Source organism: Triplophysa rosa, linkage group LG16 (assembly GCF_024868665.1).
Source record: "Triplophysa rosa linkage group LG16, Trosa_1v2, whole genome shotgun sequence".
NCBI classification, from domain to species: domain Eukaryota; kingdom Metazoa; phylum Chordata; class Actinopteri; order Cypriniformes; family Nemacheilidae; genus Triplophysa; species Triplophysa rosa.
Window position 1 is genome coordinate 13,510,886 of NC_079905.1, and position 18,618 is coordinate 13,529,503.

An 18,618-nucleotide genomic window follows, 5' to 3' on the forward strand; every position below is an offset into this window, starting at 1 on the left:
TAACCTGCCAAGATGCTCTTAGGCTAGATGACCAGCTTTTCCAGGCTGGGATGACCATCTTAAAACACCTTAGACGGCCAGCCAGCTTATTAGCTGTTTTCTTTCAACCCTACAGTATAGTGTCCAGGCAATGAAATGCTTTTACCGCAGTCTCCTGTCAAGCCCCAAAATCCTAGAAATTTGAAATCCATTTTCTGAATCCAAGACCCTTCAAGTACTCCAAAGCATTTATCAATACACCATAGCAATCAAACTGCAATGCACCCAACACAGTCAATAACCATTCACATTTTCTGCAGAAAATGTAAAAATAGTTGAGTTTTTATCGAATGAGATGATCCATCTCTGTGAAAGTGAAGAACGGACCATGTCGTATGTGGCAGGATCTGTCTCACTAGGGGTTACAGATGTCATCTCTGATACCAGATTGATCGGAGGGGAGTGTGAATGGACTGACGCAATGCCAATCATGACATGTCTTGCTCCTCTGCTCTCATTCCCGTAGCTGGAATTAATGTTTTTCCAGAGGGCTCATCTCAGACATTTCAGCATGATTCCAAATCATCCGAGAGACCCGGGCGGGATTCCTATGTGTAGATAAGGTGCCCTTTTTTAACTCTCGATGCTAGAAAAAAATGTAATTTACTGAAAAATCAATTCCACATTTGGTGACATCGTCCATCCACGCAGATTGCCATTCCAACAGGGGCGGCTTTTATCATACCTCCTCGATGGGTAAGCGAGGGAGGCGGTTTATGTGTTTATGTGGCGAATCTCGGCTAAGACACCCGTCAGTGTGAAATATGATTTTGGGGGCTGATAAAGAGATTTGGAGAGCTTGCTAATTTTAAACGCGCCAGATGTGTGATCGCAGCACTTCGCTCAGAGACCCGAGCAACGTTTACCTGCAATGTTTCTGTTGTGCGTGTTTTTGAAACCTTCTCTAACCTTCTCTCTCCATCCCATCTCCTCCTGCTGGGTGCTCTTGCTCACCCACTCCTCCCTCTGTGGCCTGTGAGAGATGGATGGCTCGTTTCTCTCCCGGGCCCACGTCCAGGTGTGGAACAGCTGGGGACGACCGCGGTGGGGGGACGGCAGATACAGGGATGGGGGGAGAGCACGGCATGAGCTATAAATTGCGCAGGAACTCAGGTACTTAACACCGGCTTGTCTCTCCAGCACTATTAATCATACGCAGGAGCTCAGGTGTGTCCCGTCACTTCTCTGGTCGTCAGCTGCACTTATTCACCTCCAATCCTTCCCGTTCTTTTTCTCCCCTTCTCTTTAGCCTGCTTTTGCTCAGCTTTTTATACAGCCCCCCCTTCATTACCGTTCGGTAGCGAGACGGTGGGGCGGGGAGAGCAGACGCAGCCCTACTGATTTATGACCTCTGTCCGCTTGTTTATTTGGTGGAATGAAAGGCACATCACCATCTTCGCCACGCTGAATTTCTGATGCCCTCCATCTTCTAACTGATCCGTGTTTGTGTGTGTGGAACTGAAATAGCTTGAGGTAGACATCGGAACAACTAATAATTTGTTCATTGGTGGTTATTTCAAAGTCTAAATGTTAAACAATGTAAACATATCGCATAGGCAGTTTCATTGACTTCTTTGAACCAAGAAGCAATTTGATGCTTCCCTAAGGAAAGTAAAAATGCTTCATCGGTAAACTGATAAAACCACAATGTTATTCGGTTACCAACATTCTTCAAAATATCTTCTATTGTGTTCTGCAGAAGTCATACAGGTTTTCAATGACATATGGGTGAATAAACAACTAAATAGGCCTAGTTTACATTTTAGGGTGACCTGTCCCTTTAAATATTCAATTCATAACCATAGTCACTGTTCTTTCTATTTAAGAAAAAGAAACATTTGAAAAAACATCAAGAATAGGAATAATAAATACCTTCATCAGACATCACAAAACATAAATCTGGATCTTCCAGAAGACACATATGTCAGGAAACACCTGACCCAGCTGCTCCAGCGTTCTGTCTCATCCTGGAAAACTGCAAGTTGTGTTTATTTGAAACCATTTATCAACATAATAAGTGCTTGGAATAAACAGTGGCTGGCATCTCTGTTTACTCTCAAACTGCCCCGCTGAGATCCGTTTAGCGGTATTCCACGAAACAGTTTACAAAACAGATTACGAAAATGTATCAGCTGCCCGCAATATTTTGATGATAGCAGCCTGGCTTGTGTTGGTGTGATATCTCACATGAGAAATCCTCTGTGGTGACTATATTACCAGAATGACGGATAGCACACAATCCTCACTGTATTCAGACACAGGCTTCCCGTGCCAAAATCCTGCCGGATTCATTGAAATATTCTCAGGATCTCTCCAGACCTATGATGATTCTGACTGGAAACGGATCGATATTTTAAGGTTTCTCGGGCACGACTTGTTGTCACAAGGGCTATATTACTCTTTACAACTCAAGGTTTTGAGTCATAATCTCATTGACAAAAAAATGGGTGTGATTTAAAGCAGTAGTTTTATATACTGTATGTTGGTTTCAAACACATATTTCAAAATTGCCCTACTTTAGCATATTTTTTGCTATTTTCATCCTCCAAACTATAATTTAAATAAAGGAACCAGTGCATACAATCAAACACAGGAAAGAGTATTTTACAAAAATATCACAATGGGACACGTTTCTGTTCACATTTCTGTTGGCCAAAGCGATTTTGTTGTATTTTACATTTTTATTGTTTTATCAATTACATTGTTTGTCATATTCACTTATGAATTGGTAGATTTTCTTTTATTAAAGAAATAAATGGCAAATTGAAACAATTGGTGTAGAATAACATGAAAAGCAAGTACGTTTCTGACACCCAAGGTGCTGGAATATTACATTGTTTAACTGGTATTTTTTACAGTATTGAAATAATGCCATATTACATTAAAACAGGTTGATTGTTAATAGCAGGTTACATTAAAGCGATAGTTCACCCAAAAATGAAAATTCTCTCATCGTTTATTCACTCTCTTGTCATTTTTTAACCTGTATCAATTTCTTTCTACAGTAGAATATAAAAGTAGATAATAATATTGTTAACCAAACAATGGCGGTCCCCATTGACTTGCATTAGTTTTGTGTCTCTACAATAGAAGTGAATGGGGTCCACGGTTCGAGCCCCGGGTGGGATGGGAAGCCTTTCTGTGTGGAGTTTGCATGTTCTCCCTGTATCAGCGTGGGTTTACTCCGGGTTCTCCGGTTTCCTCCCACAGCCCAAAGACAAGCAGGTTAGGTTGATTGGGAATTCCAAATTGTCCTTCCAACTTGTGTATGGATCGACTAGTATGTAGAACAGACTTGTGTATAGATTGACTAGTTCTCGCCAAAAGGTAGCCATATGCTGGAATGGCGTTAAGAATGAAACAATAAATAAATAAATAAGTGAATGGGTACCGCTGTTGTTTGGTTACCAACATTCTTCAAAGTATCTTCTTTTGTGTTTTGCGGAAGAAAGAATAAACACATACAGGTTTGAAGTGACCAGAGGGTCTGATGACAGAATTGTCATTTTTGGATGAACTATCCCTTTAAACTTAACTCCCCTGGGGCATGTTGTCCCACAGCTCAATCATGTCTTTAATGAACTGTATCTTTATTCTAAACTACACTGAAAATGTAGCTTTTGTGTAGCCAAGTCTTCAAGGTATGTGCCCATGCAAATCCTGACTTCCAAAAACACACCCGCCCTATGAGAAACAACTAGTTGTGACAACTAGTCCCACTCATACTACACAAACAATATAGTCTGATCTGCCACATCATCCAACAATATGCAGACACATCCAGTGAGAGCTGAAAGTTGTGAGCTCCATATGACTCCTAAAGTTTTAATGTGTGCTGGGCAGGTTCTCGTAAACACAAAGTTTGTATTTAAGTCAGCAAGCGCTGCCCTGTGTGTTTAGAGCAAGCTGTTCCTGTGAAGAAGCGGCTCGAGAGCCATGAAAAGCATCAATCACGCTTTAAACACAGTGGGTAGCAGTCGCTCCGGTTCTGTCTCCACTCTCTATAGCCATCACTCATCTCAGCTGGGGAAGACCCGCAGCTCCGGGCTGCTCGAGGTGTGAGAGTCGGCACTTTTTGAGCGCGAGCACAAACCACCTTCACACGGTGTTGTCTTCATTTACTTTTATTTTTGTGACCGAGTATTTACTTAACAAAGAGCCACCAGTGCTTGTATGGCCACCGAGTATATTGGATGCCACATTTTCACAGTGTAGCAAATTTTTTAGACAGTATGTGTAAAAAGGATACACATTACATGAATGTAGGCTTGAGTTCTTAGATATCTTTCTCACCCCTCGTCGTCTCCATTTTTGGCACTCTTGTTCATCTGCAGGGTGCCACGATGGAACCATTAGCTGACATTTAAGCCTCTCTCTCCCTCACTATTTATCATTCTCTTCACATCACCTGCCACCGTCAAGGGTGATGGAGGGTCGGCTACACGCATCATTCAGGACTGGGTGGAGATGCACTGCTCCTCTTGCTTAATAATGTCATTTTGCTTGAATGGTATTAACAGCTTATCCAGGCCCGGGGCAGTGAAGCATGTGCTGGTGAAAGATAACCTTGTGTTCTGTAATTTCATCAAAAATGTTTTCACTGCGGACTCACTTTGGTGCCACCATAACAGCCCTAATGCGCTCTGGTATCCCCCGGTTGTATTCGTCTGTGGATGAAGTAAAAAAAGAAACCCATTACAAGAGAGTTTTTGCGAAGATTCCTCAACGAGGTGTTACAAATCACTCCATGGACACGGGAATATGAACAGGCTCAGATTTAATCAGATTTAAATCCTCGAATTTAGCTCGGCCGCATATCAAAGAGACGCTCGCGCTTAACTCTCAAAGGCGGAATGTTATTTTCTCCTCCGCCACTGTAGGACCGCAGTAATACTCCAGGCGCGCGCGGGCTTCAAAAAAGCACGGTGAAATTCTGTGACAGTTTGATTTAGAGGCAAAAAATGTAAACCATTTAAAGGCGAACTCTTTATGGACTTTAATCCTGCGTCGCGTCCCCGGAAGCCGAATTTATATCCCGCATTAGCTACCGTCTCGTCGGAGTATTGCTCTTCTCCTCGCGCGAGCGTTTCCCGGCGCAGACGGCGTCCCTATCGCTCGCGAGCACATGCACGCACGGGCATTACGGGTTTATCTCATCTCTCGCAGCCCGTGCGCAGTCCTCCGGGCTACTTTACTAATAACCTTTTTCTTATCAGGCACTCCGCACCTCTGCCTGTGATCAAAGACCCAATTAATGAAGCGGGGAAAGGTGAAGCATTCAAATAATAGAGACAGCTGTTTTTCTCTGTTTGAGAGGATCCATTTGTATTGTTATCGGTGGAGAACAGTTCTCCAGACCTCGTTTAATTGAGGGTCTGTCAATTCTTGCCACTTGATAAAAACGTTCCGGGAAAATAAAGGCGGTTGAAGGTGGACGGCGGGAATATGACGGCGTTTTCAACTCATCCTTAGCTTTATGGTGTCTTAAATGGTAATAAAAGAAGATAAGAGGACTAAAAGGTGTAGATCTTCAGACATCTCTGAGGAGTTTTTTCCATTCCTTTTAAACGGCCGAGCGATTACCCAATCAGAGGGTTAATTTTGGTTGCACGTGGGGGACGGCATCTAAACGCCGCATTTATAAAGGCTTTCGACCGGGACGAAAGTAATTCCTGTGCTAAATGCGTTTCCTTGTCAATGTTGCCGTCACATTACAGGAGGAAGTGGGCTGAATATTGGACATATTAACATTTCAACATTAGGTAAAATGGGGGACACAGGAATTAAGTGACACTTTAAATATAGACCTTCCACGCTAATAGCTTCCCTTCAGAGAGAGCATTTACTCTTCAATTTTCAAGGCCACTTATTCAGGGTGCGCAAGGCCTTTCAAATGGCGTAATTTCACTTAAAGCTTTTTCTGATTTATGTATACATACATAGCAAATCACAATTTACTCAACATTTAACGTGTGTATGTGTAAGTTGGAGTGTAGTTTTATATGGCTATATGTCTGTTGGAATTAAAGTCGGCATGAAATTAAAATTTCTAATTCTAATTGTTTTACACAGTGTTGCAGTATTTATTATATATTATTTATCCGTGCACATCATTATTTTTTAAATGAATTTGCACTTGTAATCTTCAATAAAAAACGTTAACCTCCTCCCCCCCTCTAAACGACCTCTCTTCACTAAATCAAGTCCTGCCCTACATTTTTTCTCATTTCAGTAGTTGTTTCGCTTGGATATACGTCACGATACGGAAAAAAAGACAATTGCTACTTCCGTTTCATGCCGACTTTAAGAGTGCAATGCTTATGCACTTTTGTAGTTTAGAATTTCTGTATTTAAAAGGGATAGTTCACCCAAAAGTAATTCTGTCATCATTTATTTACCCTTATCTCATTCAAAATATGTTTGACTCTTTTTTCCGTGGAACACACAAGATATTTTGATAAATGTCTTCGGGGTTTCGTGTCCATCAGTGGAAGTCATTTTTTTGTGTTCTGCAGAAGTCATACAGGTTTGAAATTGCATGAGGTAAAATATGAAAGTGTTTTATTTTTTTTGCCTATGAAACATATGATGCAATAATACCTCATATAAGATAAGAGGTATTATTGGTCACATGACCATTTATGACTAACTAAGGCCTAGTCCACACGTACACGGGTATTTTTCATAAATAGACTTTTCCTTCTTCGTTTAAAAAAATCCCAGCATCCACACAAACTAGCAAAAACACACTATAAAGCGCTGTCAAAATCATTCCAAACCAACAGGTGGCGATATATACTGTAACCCTAACCATAAACCAGTGTTGACCAATCAGAAGCCTGTCGTCAAACAAAGGAGATAGCGGCATGCTGGAATTCCAACGTCATACGCCAAATCTCCACCCTGGCAGGAGTTTTCAAAAAAGTTCGGTTTCAGTGACCGAGTACTGCGTTAGCATGTGGACGAACGGCCGAACTGCATAGAAAAAACTGCGGTTTTGAAAATACCTGTTAGTGTGGACAGGGCCTAAAACAAAGCAACCCAGAGTCTCCAATGCAGGTATGAACATATTTATTACACAGTAAAGAGTACAACAATACCAGAATCATACTGCAAAGATTCACAGACTGACAGACCATTTACTACAGCCCCCTAAAATGAGAGAATAAAATAAAGAAAACAGATTAAACAAGAAACCACAGTTCTGACATAGTAGACTCAAAAACCCCTACAGTATATTGAGTATACTGAGAGACCACACCCTCCCAGTCCACCTTCAACATGTGGTTTGTGTTTCCGTTAAGTATTGCACAACGACTTTCATGAGTTTTATTTTTCACAATAAAGATTTCCAAGAACCCTAAGACTGCCCATCCCTGAACCCACCCACCAATTCATTTCATTTTGCGTTTCCACTGTCCCTTTTAACGCAGAGTTCAATTCACTTTACAAACGCAGGAACACCTCGCGCGCCAGCAAAAGAGGACGCGTTCTGCGTGAACCCCCTATAAACATGAACCTAAAGGACGTCGACGAGCGGCCTAGCGTGTCTTACAACAGACGACAGAAACAAGGAGAGGGGGCGCGGGTAAAAAGGAGGGCAATAAGAATATATCACATTTCTCATCTTTGACCATTTATTGAATTAAAGAGTATATCAAATGGAGTCAACACTCTGAAATCTTTTTTTTACTTTGAGTCGTCATATTTACAAACTCAAAGCGTGTGACAACGTAAAGGAACGTAAAAAAGTTTTTTTTTTTCGGTTTTTATCTTATGTATTCTATTCATTAAGTTTTATTTCTTATGAGGTCTGCATTGTTACCAAGTAGTGATATGGTTCGAGCTTTTGCTTTGGGTTTAAGTCCTGTTCTCAAGTGCCCATTTGGTTTGACTAGACCAGCGTCCGCTCAGTGACTGGAGCTCCTAACATGCCGTCAGAGGTAGAGTGAGTCTTTTTGCCGCCGAGGAAAAAGTTCGTAGCAAAACAGACGTACTAGCGTGGGTAAGAGGAGAGAGTCCGCTTCGTCCGTGCTTATTTTATTCAGGTTGCCCTGATCAAACTCACTGTATACATTTTTCAAAAATATCACACTAAACGCAGCTTAGCTGGCAGGATCTGTGAAGTTGAAGGTGTCTCTCACCTTATTTTTGGATTCTTTAACCATAGCATGTCGAGCTGAAGGCCGGGGAGCCTCACGAGAGGTCAAATACGCAGCGTTTAGCACCATGGTTCGGGGGCGTGAGGGCTCATTCAGTCCCCTCTTCCTCTTAAGCCATGAACGAGGTTGTTTCGTTTCGTTACATTAGTTTTAGAAACGTCTTTGTTTCTGTCTGACATGGCTTTATATCATGAGCTGAAACACTTGAAAGTTTGGTTATGCGTCGTTCATGAATGCGAACGGACGAGTACGCCATCGACCGGTCGCCTTTTGGGGTGACGTTCTCACGAAAGAATGATACGGAAAGAAAAACCAACAAGGGTGAGATTGTTGTAGAATACTTCGCCCCATCTGCTCTACCTTTTCGATTATTGCTCGATCTTTCTCATATACACGTGAACCCTCTTGCCTCGGGAACTGCTACATGGTTTTGAGTGGCTTGTTCTCCCTAAGAGCTGAACAGGGCTGTTCGTAGCTCCGGACAGGGAGAATTAAAGGTTTTCAAATGGCATTTGAAACCTGATAAACGCTTCGATAAAAGAAGAATGCATTTGAGTGAATATCTTGTCATGTTTAAGTCTTGGATAAAATCAGGTTTTGGTCCTTCATGTCTGTCTTTGGCTGTCTTCCATGTTAATTCTTTTGTAATACTGTGTATTCTGGTGCTCTGCAGTGTTAAAGCTGTCTGTTTTTCACCTCTGCATTTGGAAAGTTAGTTTCTTAGTGTCTTTTTGTATGTTTTTTCTTTTTCGTATAAAACAAAAACAACATATACCATAGCGTTCAGTATGCATGTGCATGCACTGTCCTTAACTATTCAAAGCAAAGTTTTTTGCCGTTATGTTCAGAAGAAAATGTTCGCAAAAGCAGATCGTGATACCTCGGTTTCGTCTTTTTTCTTAGTACTTTTTTCTCTTTTTTGTTTTTTAACAACAAATGAAAATCACATGAAACGAAGCACTCCAAAGATAACCCGTGAAGTGACGCTCCCTACGGAAAAAACTGCAAAAGAAGCATGCCGAGAGGAACCGTGACAGTGCAAATACATTTATGTACGTCCCATGTACAAAAACATTTATGTTAGCATTCCATGTAACATGCTAGTTCTCAAAAAAGATCTGAATGATACTGAAGTAGCAGCACTGAGATAGCGGTTGCCTTTCGAGGACAACGGGAAAAGCGTTCCGTCTTCTTTTCGGAGAACTACAAGGGGACTACCACAAACACATACGTAGAGAAAAGCAGCTTGCGAGAGCGTGAGAGAAAGAGAGAGAGAAAACAAGAGAAAACATGTTCTTCCGCTTTGCACCTAGAAAGACTATAAAGTCGTGACTGTGGCTTGAACTATTATGCAGCGTCACAATTGTCCAGCACATGTACAATAAATAACCATCGGAGACGGCACAGGACACGAGTGTTGAACACAATGAGATCTACAAGGGAAAAACAAGCAAAAACAAGGATTGATGGCAGGGTTAGAGATATGCAGGACGGGAGGGTCTTGACGCCCAGCGACTCGCCCGTGATTTATGGGTAATCTCTCAGCCCTTTGTTTTCCGGCGGCTGTCATAGTCAGGATGTGACAGTCCTGCTCTGGTGGGCTGATGACTTCACTTCCTGTTTGGGAGCTGACGAAGTGCGTTTGGGATCAGGGCTCGAAGCACGTCCTTCATTACGCTGCGTGGTGTTCAACATCCAGCGCAGGTTTGATCTAGCTCGCCCTTACATTCCTCGGTGAAACAGCTTTTTATTTTTCAGACCATTGACCTGGATAATATCTCGCAGAAGTTCGCTGAAAAAAGAAAGCATGAACATCTGCGTTCCTTCACAATCTGCTGCACCTCTGCAGAGTTCAGCCAGTGAGCCAGAAATGCTGTCCGCCGTTTACTCCACCACGTCCGACACAGATGCCCCTCATGGCATGTTTATTTCTCAATGCTGTCCGTTTCCCAATCATATTTTGTGTCGTTGTTAACGTCAGATATGAAGTATCTCCTTGGTTTGGTTGTTTAAAGTGTCTTTGAATGAGGTCAAATAGTTTCATATCCCAGCTACTGGATAAAGAGCTTTGAGAAGGTAGCGAAAGTGGACAAAAGAAGGTCAAATAAATTCCTCGAGAGGTCCCAGCTGTCTACTCCATTTCTTTTACTTCTTATTTACAGAATGTAAGAGAGCCACAACAACAATAAACAACGTTACCAACAGTATAACCGATAATAGATGTAGAAACAATAAAGAACAATGAGAATTTCAAACAAAGAATATCTTTGCGTTCTCTATCATGGCAAGTCAATATGACCTGAAATGGACCTCCTGTGGGTGATCGCCCTAGTGTCAGTCTTCTCTTTTTGTTAGCGTGCTAGCGTTAGCATTTTGGAGCGAGTGAGGCAGGTGAGTCAGTCTCCGGTAGGCTGAGGCATCAGAAATGTTCTACTCGGATTCTAGCGGGGCGTGGTCTCTATGGCGGACGGCGTGCCAGGCGTGGCCGAGCGAGGGGTGGCAGCTGTGGGCATGTCCGCGGGGCTGCCGGCTCCGCTGCTGGGGGTGGCTGAGGAGCTGACGGTGGCAGGGGTCTCTCCCTGTTGCTGCGCCTGCAGAGTCTGACCGCATACGTGGTGGTGCTTTTCCCAGTCCTTGTGCTGGCAGAAGGAACCGCAGTAACGTGCTGTGTTGCAGCCGCTGCAGGTCTCGCTCGCTTTGCGCCCACAATTCCAGCAGCTCTGCAAAACAATCGGGGCAGGAGATGTTTTCATTATGAAAATAGTGTTGTGACCTCACAAATATTGTATTACTATTCTTACACTGAAGATGATTGTTTTGAAGGGAACAAATGACCACCATTTTAAGTGAGTAAAGGATCGTAATACACTACAGTTTTAAATAGCTCCACATGACCCAAATATAGTCTCATACCATTAGGTCTCTGCTGACTCTCACCGCTAAAATACCCCAAAAAATCTTTCTCAATCTGTGCGCTCCATTCCATGGGTATTATCCCAATTAGGAAATAATAGATGCACAGGCCTTTGAGAAAACCGAGTGGAAGTCTCGGCTCATTAACAGCAAACATTTCCCATTTGAGTTTACGTCTAAACAGAGAATTCTGGTTTATTTTTCTTTGAATCTCCCTGCTTTGAAAACATGGAAAAATGAGCTAGCTGGGGGAAAAAAGTTAGTTTACCCAGTTCCACATGGAGCTACGTGAGGACACATTTGTAACAGGTTAACTACAAAACGCTCGGAGATCGCACAGACACTCATGTTACCAGTGTGGCCTTTTCGTGTTTGTCTCCAAGCCACATAAGTGCAATTATCACAAAGTCCTGAATGCGTACCAGAGACGGAAAGCTGGAGTTAAAACCAGCTACCAACGCAATCCTCCGGGGAGAAGTGTGCATAAACACGGCTCGTGCAATTAAACTCAGATGCGTGCCGCCTTTCCCTACTAACTGATTAAACTGAGTCGCCCCCCCTGCTGCGCGCAGACACTCGCTGCTCCCTTCGCAATTTTCCTCGTCCAAATCAGAACCACCTGAACTGTCCACATGTTTCTTTTAGAGGAGGAAAAGCTTGGTTTTGCCTGAGATGATAAACGCAACGCTATATTCCACCGCTCCGCGTGACATCGGCCTGCATGGGGAATTATCTGGGACACCTTTTCTCTTCCCCTGTTCTTCACAAATGTTGCTTCTTTTACACCCATCACTGTGTTTTTCATACTAAGAGATCAAACATGAGCCCTGAAAATAAAACAAGCCTACAAACTAACTTAGGACGTAACAGTCATGTATGTTTTTATACAAAATAAAGAATATCCATCAATCCCCAAGATGATATCTAATGCAAAATATAATAAATGATGGCATACATTACCATCCAAATGATTCACTGTGCAGTATTTGAGCGCTGCAGCTGTTCAGTAATACAATAACCATGTGCGGTAGGCGTACAAGCTGTTACCTCGCTCGAGTCCTCCTGCTGGTTGATGACTGACAGCGCGTCCTCCGCCGCCTGCCTCTTGGCCTCGGCCACCGTGCGCTCCATCTTGGCTCGCTCAGTGCTGATCATCTCGTGAGCCTTGCGCTCCGCCTCCGACACGGCTTTCTGAAGCTCGGACATGGCCTGCCTCTTCACCTCATTCACAGCCTCTTCTGACGAGAGAAAGCAATGATTTTAGGCACACAGAACATACACCGCTTTTTGCATTGTTGAAAAAAAGGATTTCGCAGGTAAGTAAATCAATTATATACCTGCGAACTGAATTGTAAGAGAAACATCAAATAAATTGCAAGAAAAAATATATTTTGGCAAAATCTGTTAGAAGAGCCTTATTTTGCAATTCTGTCAGTGATGCTAGTGATGGCAAAAATGTCAGTTTCACTATTTAGATCGCACATAAAGCTCATTTTCCAAATATGTCCTACGTCTGCCAATGGTTAGATATACAGATATTTACACTCCAGAATGTTTTATTTGGTGTTACATATCGCTGTTGTCCTTCTGAAACCTTCCATATTGTGTGATTTTTCGTTTTTGCCATACATCATTATTAGTCATTCTCTATTTTTGTCACTGAATTTTTTAAATATCTAACCAATAAAATGTTTTTAAAAGTGCTTTTAACTTTGTACTTTTTAAATGATTAAATGATAAAATTTTCAGTGTTTTTACCATTCCCTGAAAAACAGCGAATTTAAACATGCGAGGACAGCAATGTACACTTATTCATTTAGTAGATATACAGTATAATCACATTAATATATTTTTAAGGGAATCAATCAAAAGCGTTCTTATAATTGTCTCTATATTTAGACTGATATGAAAGAGCACAATTTAACACTAGAAAAAATTACACGCTTCACTTTTTACTACCAATGAAGCTACCCACCTACATTATGAGCTATAAATAGGCTAACAATTTCACATTTTTACAGGGTATTAGGAGAGGACGATTTTTTTGGATCACACCAAATTTCTGGTAACTGGACCATATACAGAAAACAATCAGCTCATGTATGACCGTATGTTCCTTGCATAAAAATAAATTAGACCAAGGCTGTAAAACTTCACATTATTAGTTCAAACAACACTATCCGTGATTTTATTCTTCACACCTTCCTAATTGGCTAAAAAGTAACTAAACCGCTAATTATGGCACATTTTCAACTATTTTCACAATGTTTCATTGATCCTATTGACTTGTTTTGTTCAAAAGCAGTCAACAGATTAATCTTTGGATTAATTAGAAACATCAATTTATATTTGAATAGGCTCGGATGATTTTCTGGGTTTGCCGAATACAAATAAACAAGCGAACTGCTTTAGTTTGGCATGAAAGCACAAACTTGACAGAAATGCACTGAACAGATTACAGGTAATCCCTGATATGTCTCTCTCTGAAGAATAAATGAATTTCCTTGGACTCGCGCTTTATCTATACATTACATTGTTATCCCATTAACCGCAAATACTTCTGGCTTGAAAACTCATCTCGAGAGCAGACTAGAGCATTATTTTGTGTTTGTTTGTTTTCATTGTTCGGGGCTGCAGCCTGACTAATTGCATATGCAAATCGGGCAATTTATATTTAAATTATGCATTTCAATTGCGCCCCAAAGGCCCATGCAGATCAGGATATGGCAGCATGTAAGAAAAGGCCTTGAATATTCATCAGCTACTGTACGCGGGCTTTCTGAGAAAAGGCCATTCACCTTTTATTACATTGTTGAAACTTGCGGCGGTTCTGGATCTTTTGCAACAACTAATGCGCCTTTATTTTGCTCTTGGCTCTGGTTGTGTAACCCTCGCTTGCGGCATACAATGCTGTAAAAAAATGAATGCTGCTCTTAAGCATTTTTAATAGACTAAACTGTCATGTCTGATAACGCTGTAGCCCCTTGATCTTCACAAATGGTTGGTCGCGGTCACACAGACCCTCCACCCCGGTCTTAAATATGGACGATTATAAAACCAGCCGCATTTTTATCGGGATTGGACCAATTTGTGAAACCGCGGTGGTTTGGTGCACGAATTCACCCTCTGAGGTCACGGAAAATGCAACACGTTCCCTGATGCATTTTACTGCATTTACTGTATGTTCCACTCTTCAGATGGATTTTCAATCTGTGGCCGTCTTTTTGGGCTGTTTTTGTACGGTGAAAAGGTTTGTTTGCTCTTATTAAGCCTTTGATAAGACCACACATCAAAGACAAGCTGCTTTGACAGACGCGTCGTCTGTCGCGTAATAGCGAGCATAGGCCAAGGCAAACATTCTGCTGTTACAAAATCCATCACTTGTCATATTTCACACAAATCAGCTGCTCTTTAAACAAAGCCTTTTAATATCTTTATCCCTCTTTTAACCAGCTCCTCCGCTGTGATAAAACACAGTGCCGCGGAGAGCCGGCTGGTTCCTGTTGCACAGCTAATGGCAGAAGTGCTAAAGTGCTGGAAGCACTCGTGTCCTGTTCAGCCAGAGCAATAAAAGAGCTTTATGATCTGACATCACTGCTGGAATGTGTCAAGGCGCTTCTAGTGAAAGCCAAGCGCTGAACTGCCCATCACAGAGCTCAGACAACGTTACACAAACACAGACAAACGTTTGTCATTGTAGAGCACGCTAGAGGAGTGCTATTTCGGTTGCTGGATGATAGAAATGCTGAATATTGTTGTTAATGTTGGTTCAGGGTAAATATTTAATTCGTAACTGAAATATTTATATCAAAACAAATGAAACATTTAAAGTATAAAAAAGAAAAGATTTATTATAATGGCGCACTGATGTCTCTTCAATACAAATTTTGGCACTTGCTTGTGTCATTTTCTTCATTTTCTTAAACTAAACTAAACTAAAACTTAAACTAAAACATACTATTTCAAAAGAAGCCCACAAATACCATGCTAAATCCGTTTTTAGGTTTAAGCGATTTTTGAAAGATTTTATACATAAAAAAAGTTATGACCTTGAGTAAATAAAAGAAAAATAATTCTAGTGTGTGGCCTTGGTGCGCTGTTCTTTATTTTAAAATGTAGGAAACCTTTATGAACCAAGCAAACATGAAAACCAAGGTGCTCAGAATATTCTGGAATCAGAGTTTTGTGTTCCCATCTGACTCCATACAGCTAACTGACTGACTGATTGAATTTCAGAGAGCTTGTAAATCACAGCCACAGTCTTTGAAAGAGCTCTGTCTGAATAATTTCGCTTTGATTTTCCACCTGTGTTTATGAGTGTGTGTGCATGTTTAAAAGAAGCGTTAAAGACAGCATGCTAACCAGCTTTCTTCCAGATCTCGTCGGGTACGTATCCAGACACTGGTCTGTGAAGAAGCTCCCTATGGACGTCTGGGAAGAAAAAAAGGAAGATGTCAGGTTTTGATGTCAACCGAAAAACGCACACAATGTGTTTTACACAGAGACTTAAATCTAGGTGTGCTGATCTGATTTTGTTTTGACATGTGCTGCATTGAAATGACACACTTCCTGTTGTCAACATGTACATGTACCTAAAGCATTGCCATCTTGACTGGCAGGACTCTGTTGTCTGGACTGACTGCTGCTGGAGCCGCTGGTCTTCTTCAGGTCCTCGGCGTCACTGTAACGTCGTATCCAGTAGTTAAGCTCCTCCCGGTCTGCCTCCTGACACCTCCTCAGCACTGTCAGGGAGCGACGCGTCTTCTCCACCATGTCCATGATGCAGTTCAGGAGCTGCGGAAGAGACCAACATGGCATTTGCTTTAAACAGAACCGACCGATTTAGATGTTAAATACATGATGTTAAAATGGTTTAGATCAGTGGTTCTCAAACTTTTTCGTTGTAAGGCCACCTTTGAGTAGGGTGCATCGCTTTCCGCCCCCCCAAATCAAGAATTATAATCTTAAGCTTAAAATTTTAATTAAACCAAAAACATATTCAGTTATACAATGCTGAAACATCAATTATTTTGGTTGGTGGGCTTATTTTTCTGATGTTTGATTGTATAAAATTTATGATAAATTTCTATAGTTCAGAAAAAGCCACAAAATCTGTGGCCTCCTTGGATCCATCTTGGGCCCCCCCAGGAGGCCACAGACCTCAGTTTGTGAACCACTGGTTTAGATTGAATAATGACTATGTTTACAGTCACTAAAGTAAATCAAGAGGAAAGTCTAACAGCTCAGAGGTTTAAAGCTCAGGAGACGTAATGGAGGACTCAGCTGTCTTTTCACATATTAACACCGTCTCTGATGTTTCTGATAAAATGACATATGGTAGTACTACAGAACTATTAAACAAAATTTGATCCTGGACAAACTTTGACGAATCAAAAATGTATATATTAAAGACTGATGTTAGACTGTGGTATCTGCAAATCATAGTTTGACATTTTTGAGCTGAGATTTCAGAGTTTTATTCTCAGGAGAAATATCTGAGAGCAGGAGCATTGGTCCTGCTCAAAGCAGCCTTAATTCTGCTGTGTAAAGACGCCTTTGGAGAATTTCCTTTGTGAATTTTCTTCCCCAAGGGAATAAATGTGCAAGCACATAGAAATGCACTTAGCAAACACATTTTTCATGTTGTTTCCACACCTTTCGTGTCATGTTTTCATTTCTCTCTCTCTTTCACACACACGCACGCACAAACACGTTAACTTAGCTATTTAAAATGGGGACAAACCATAAACATCTACTGATTTTTTATATATAGTCCGTTTTAAATACAGCATTTTCAGAATATTAATTTAGTTATTAATTATTTGGATGTGAGAATGAGGATGTTACCAAATGTTCTCTAAGAGAGATCTGGTTACATTTTTAGCTGAGGGAAAAATGTTGTCCCCAAAGTACAGCTAAGCACACACACACATACACTTTGGATAGTAATAAAAATGTTATTACTTTTCTTACATGGTCAAGGTGCTTCCACTCTTCTGCCCATTCTCTGTCTGTGAGTCTGTGATCTATGACTTCCTCCTGCCGTGTGCCGCTGTGCATCCCTGAGATAGAGGTAGAGAGAGAGCGAGAGACAGAGAGCGAGAGACAGAGAAAGAGCGTGTTAAACGTGTTACTATTTGGGCCCTGGATCTCCATTTCTCTTGCTCCCCTCAGTGGCATGTCGTAGCCGTCTGTTTCTCAGCCATAGCTCACCCGCTCCCCGACATCCTCCATCGCTCACGTGCTCTTCATTCCTTGCACGCTCTCATCCCTCACACCGCTCACCCGTGCTGCCTGCGGGCACGCTCGCACCCTCTCCCTGCGCGGCACCAGACCAGCGAGCTGCCAGGCTCATGCTTATCTCCGGCATATATCACCGCCTAATGCGCTTGGGTATTTTTAGCACATTTAAGCCCGATATGGCGCGTTGGTTTTATGTAAACCTCAAATCATTTTAAAAGGAGTTTATGTTCCTGATCTGACTGAGGCCTGCTTGATTTAACTTCTAAGGGCAGACTTTGGACGATCGAGGGATTGGCGACTTATATTGCATTTTTCAATAATGTGGCACCTCAGATTCCAGTCAGCATAAACATGTCTTTAGGTCTTTTTTAATTTTTCAATTTCTTTTTTTACTTATTTTGCAATATATTTATATACATTTTCTTATTTTACTACTTCATTTATTAAATGCACCTTTTCCAAGACCACTATCTCAATCTCTGGCTCATTTTATACCCGACTTAATACAGTATATTGTCTTGAGAGGATTTGAAGCTATAAAGAATGCAATTTATATTGAATATTTATATTGTATAGTTTTTATATTGTATTAGTTGACTCCTTTAATAGTCATTGACAGTACAGTAACACCCTCATAAACAACTCTCCCTTACCCAGTGGCCGAGGTCGGTCGCGGATCTCGCGGTGGTTGGGGTGGCGGTAGGAGTCTCTGTAGTGGTGTGCGATGGCCATGTCGTCCAGGCGGTAGTGCTGAGGAGGGGGCGGGGTGGGGTGGGGCAAGCCGTTGGGCTGGTAGGAGAGGCCGTTGGAGGGACTGAAGCGCTGACCAGGACTGATGGTGCAGGGCCTCTTGCTGGGGTGCTCAGGGTGAAGCGGGTCTCGCTCAAAGCCGTTTTCTTTGGTTCTAGATGGAAGAAAAAACAATTAAGAGAGTAATAAAACAAATGAATTCTGCTGGCAGGTCATCCTTTTTGATTTTGACTGAAAACAGCATCTTTTGTGAGAGCTTAGAAGTGCAGTAATGCCTGTAATGCAGTGATGTCTGATTCGTGAACAAATTGTTTTTTGAAAAGATTCTTTTTGATAGTTCGATACAAGCTGAACAGTAATGTCCATTAGCAAACAAAAATGAAATCCCACAACATAAAAAACGAAATTAAACGTGAAATAGTTTTTAAGAATGACTCAACCTTCCAAATGGTTTTACTCTCTTAGACGAATCAGACCTCCCAATGCTACTGTAATGTATTTTCCTCTGCTG

General features: G+C 41.6%; 1 protein-coding gene across 4 annotated transcripts in view; it reads right to left on the reverse strand.

Annotated features, from left to right (window-relative positions):
• Positions 1–7,075: 7,075 nt before the first annotated feature.
• Positions 7,076–18,618, reverse strand: part of runx1t1 (RUNX1 partner transcriptional co-repressor 1) — a 50,477-nt gene continuing 38,934 nt past the window's right edge. For 3 of the 4 annotated variants that reach the window (XM_057354615.1, XM_057354618.1, XM_057354619.1), the window contains exons 6-11: positions 18,011–18,261; positions 17,079–17,176; positions 15,707–15,908; positions 15,477–15,545; positions 12,162–12,352; positions 7,076–10,921 (exon numbers count right to left, since the gene is read on the reverse strand). In XM_057354615.1, the coding sequence (XP_057210598.1) occupies positions 10,643–10,921; positions 12,162–12,352; positions 15,477–15,545; positions 15,707–15,908; positions 17,079–17,176; positions 18,011–18,261 (1,090 nt within the window). In that variant the 3' untranslated portion in view covers positions 7,076–10,642. The remainder of the gene's footprint in view (positions 10,922–12,161; positions 12,353–15,476; positions 15,546–15,706; positions 15,909–17,078; positions 17,177–18,010; positions 18,262–18,618) is intronic. The other variant, XM_057354616.1, reaches the window with a different exon arrangement.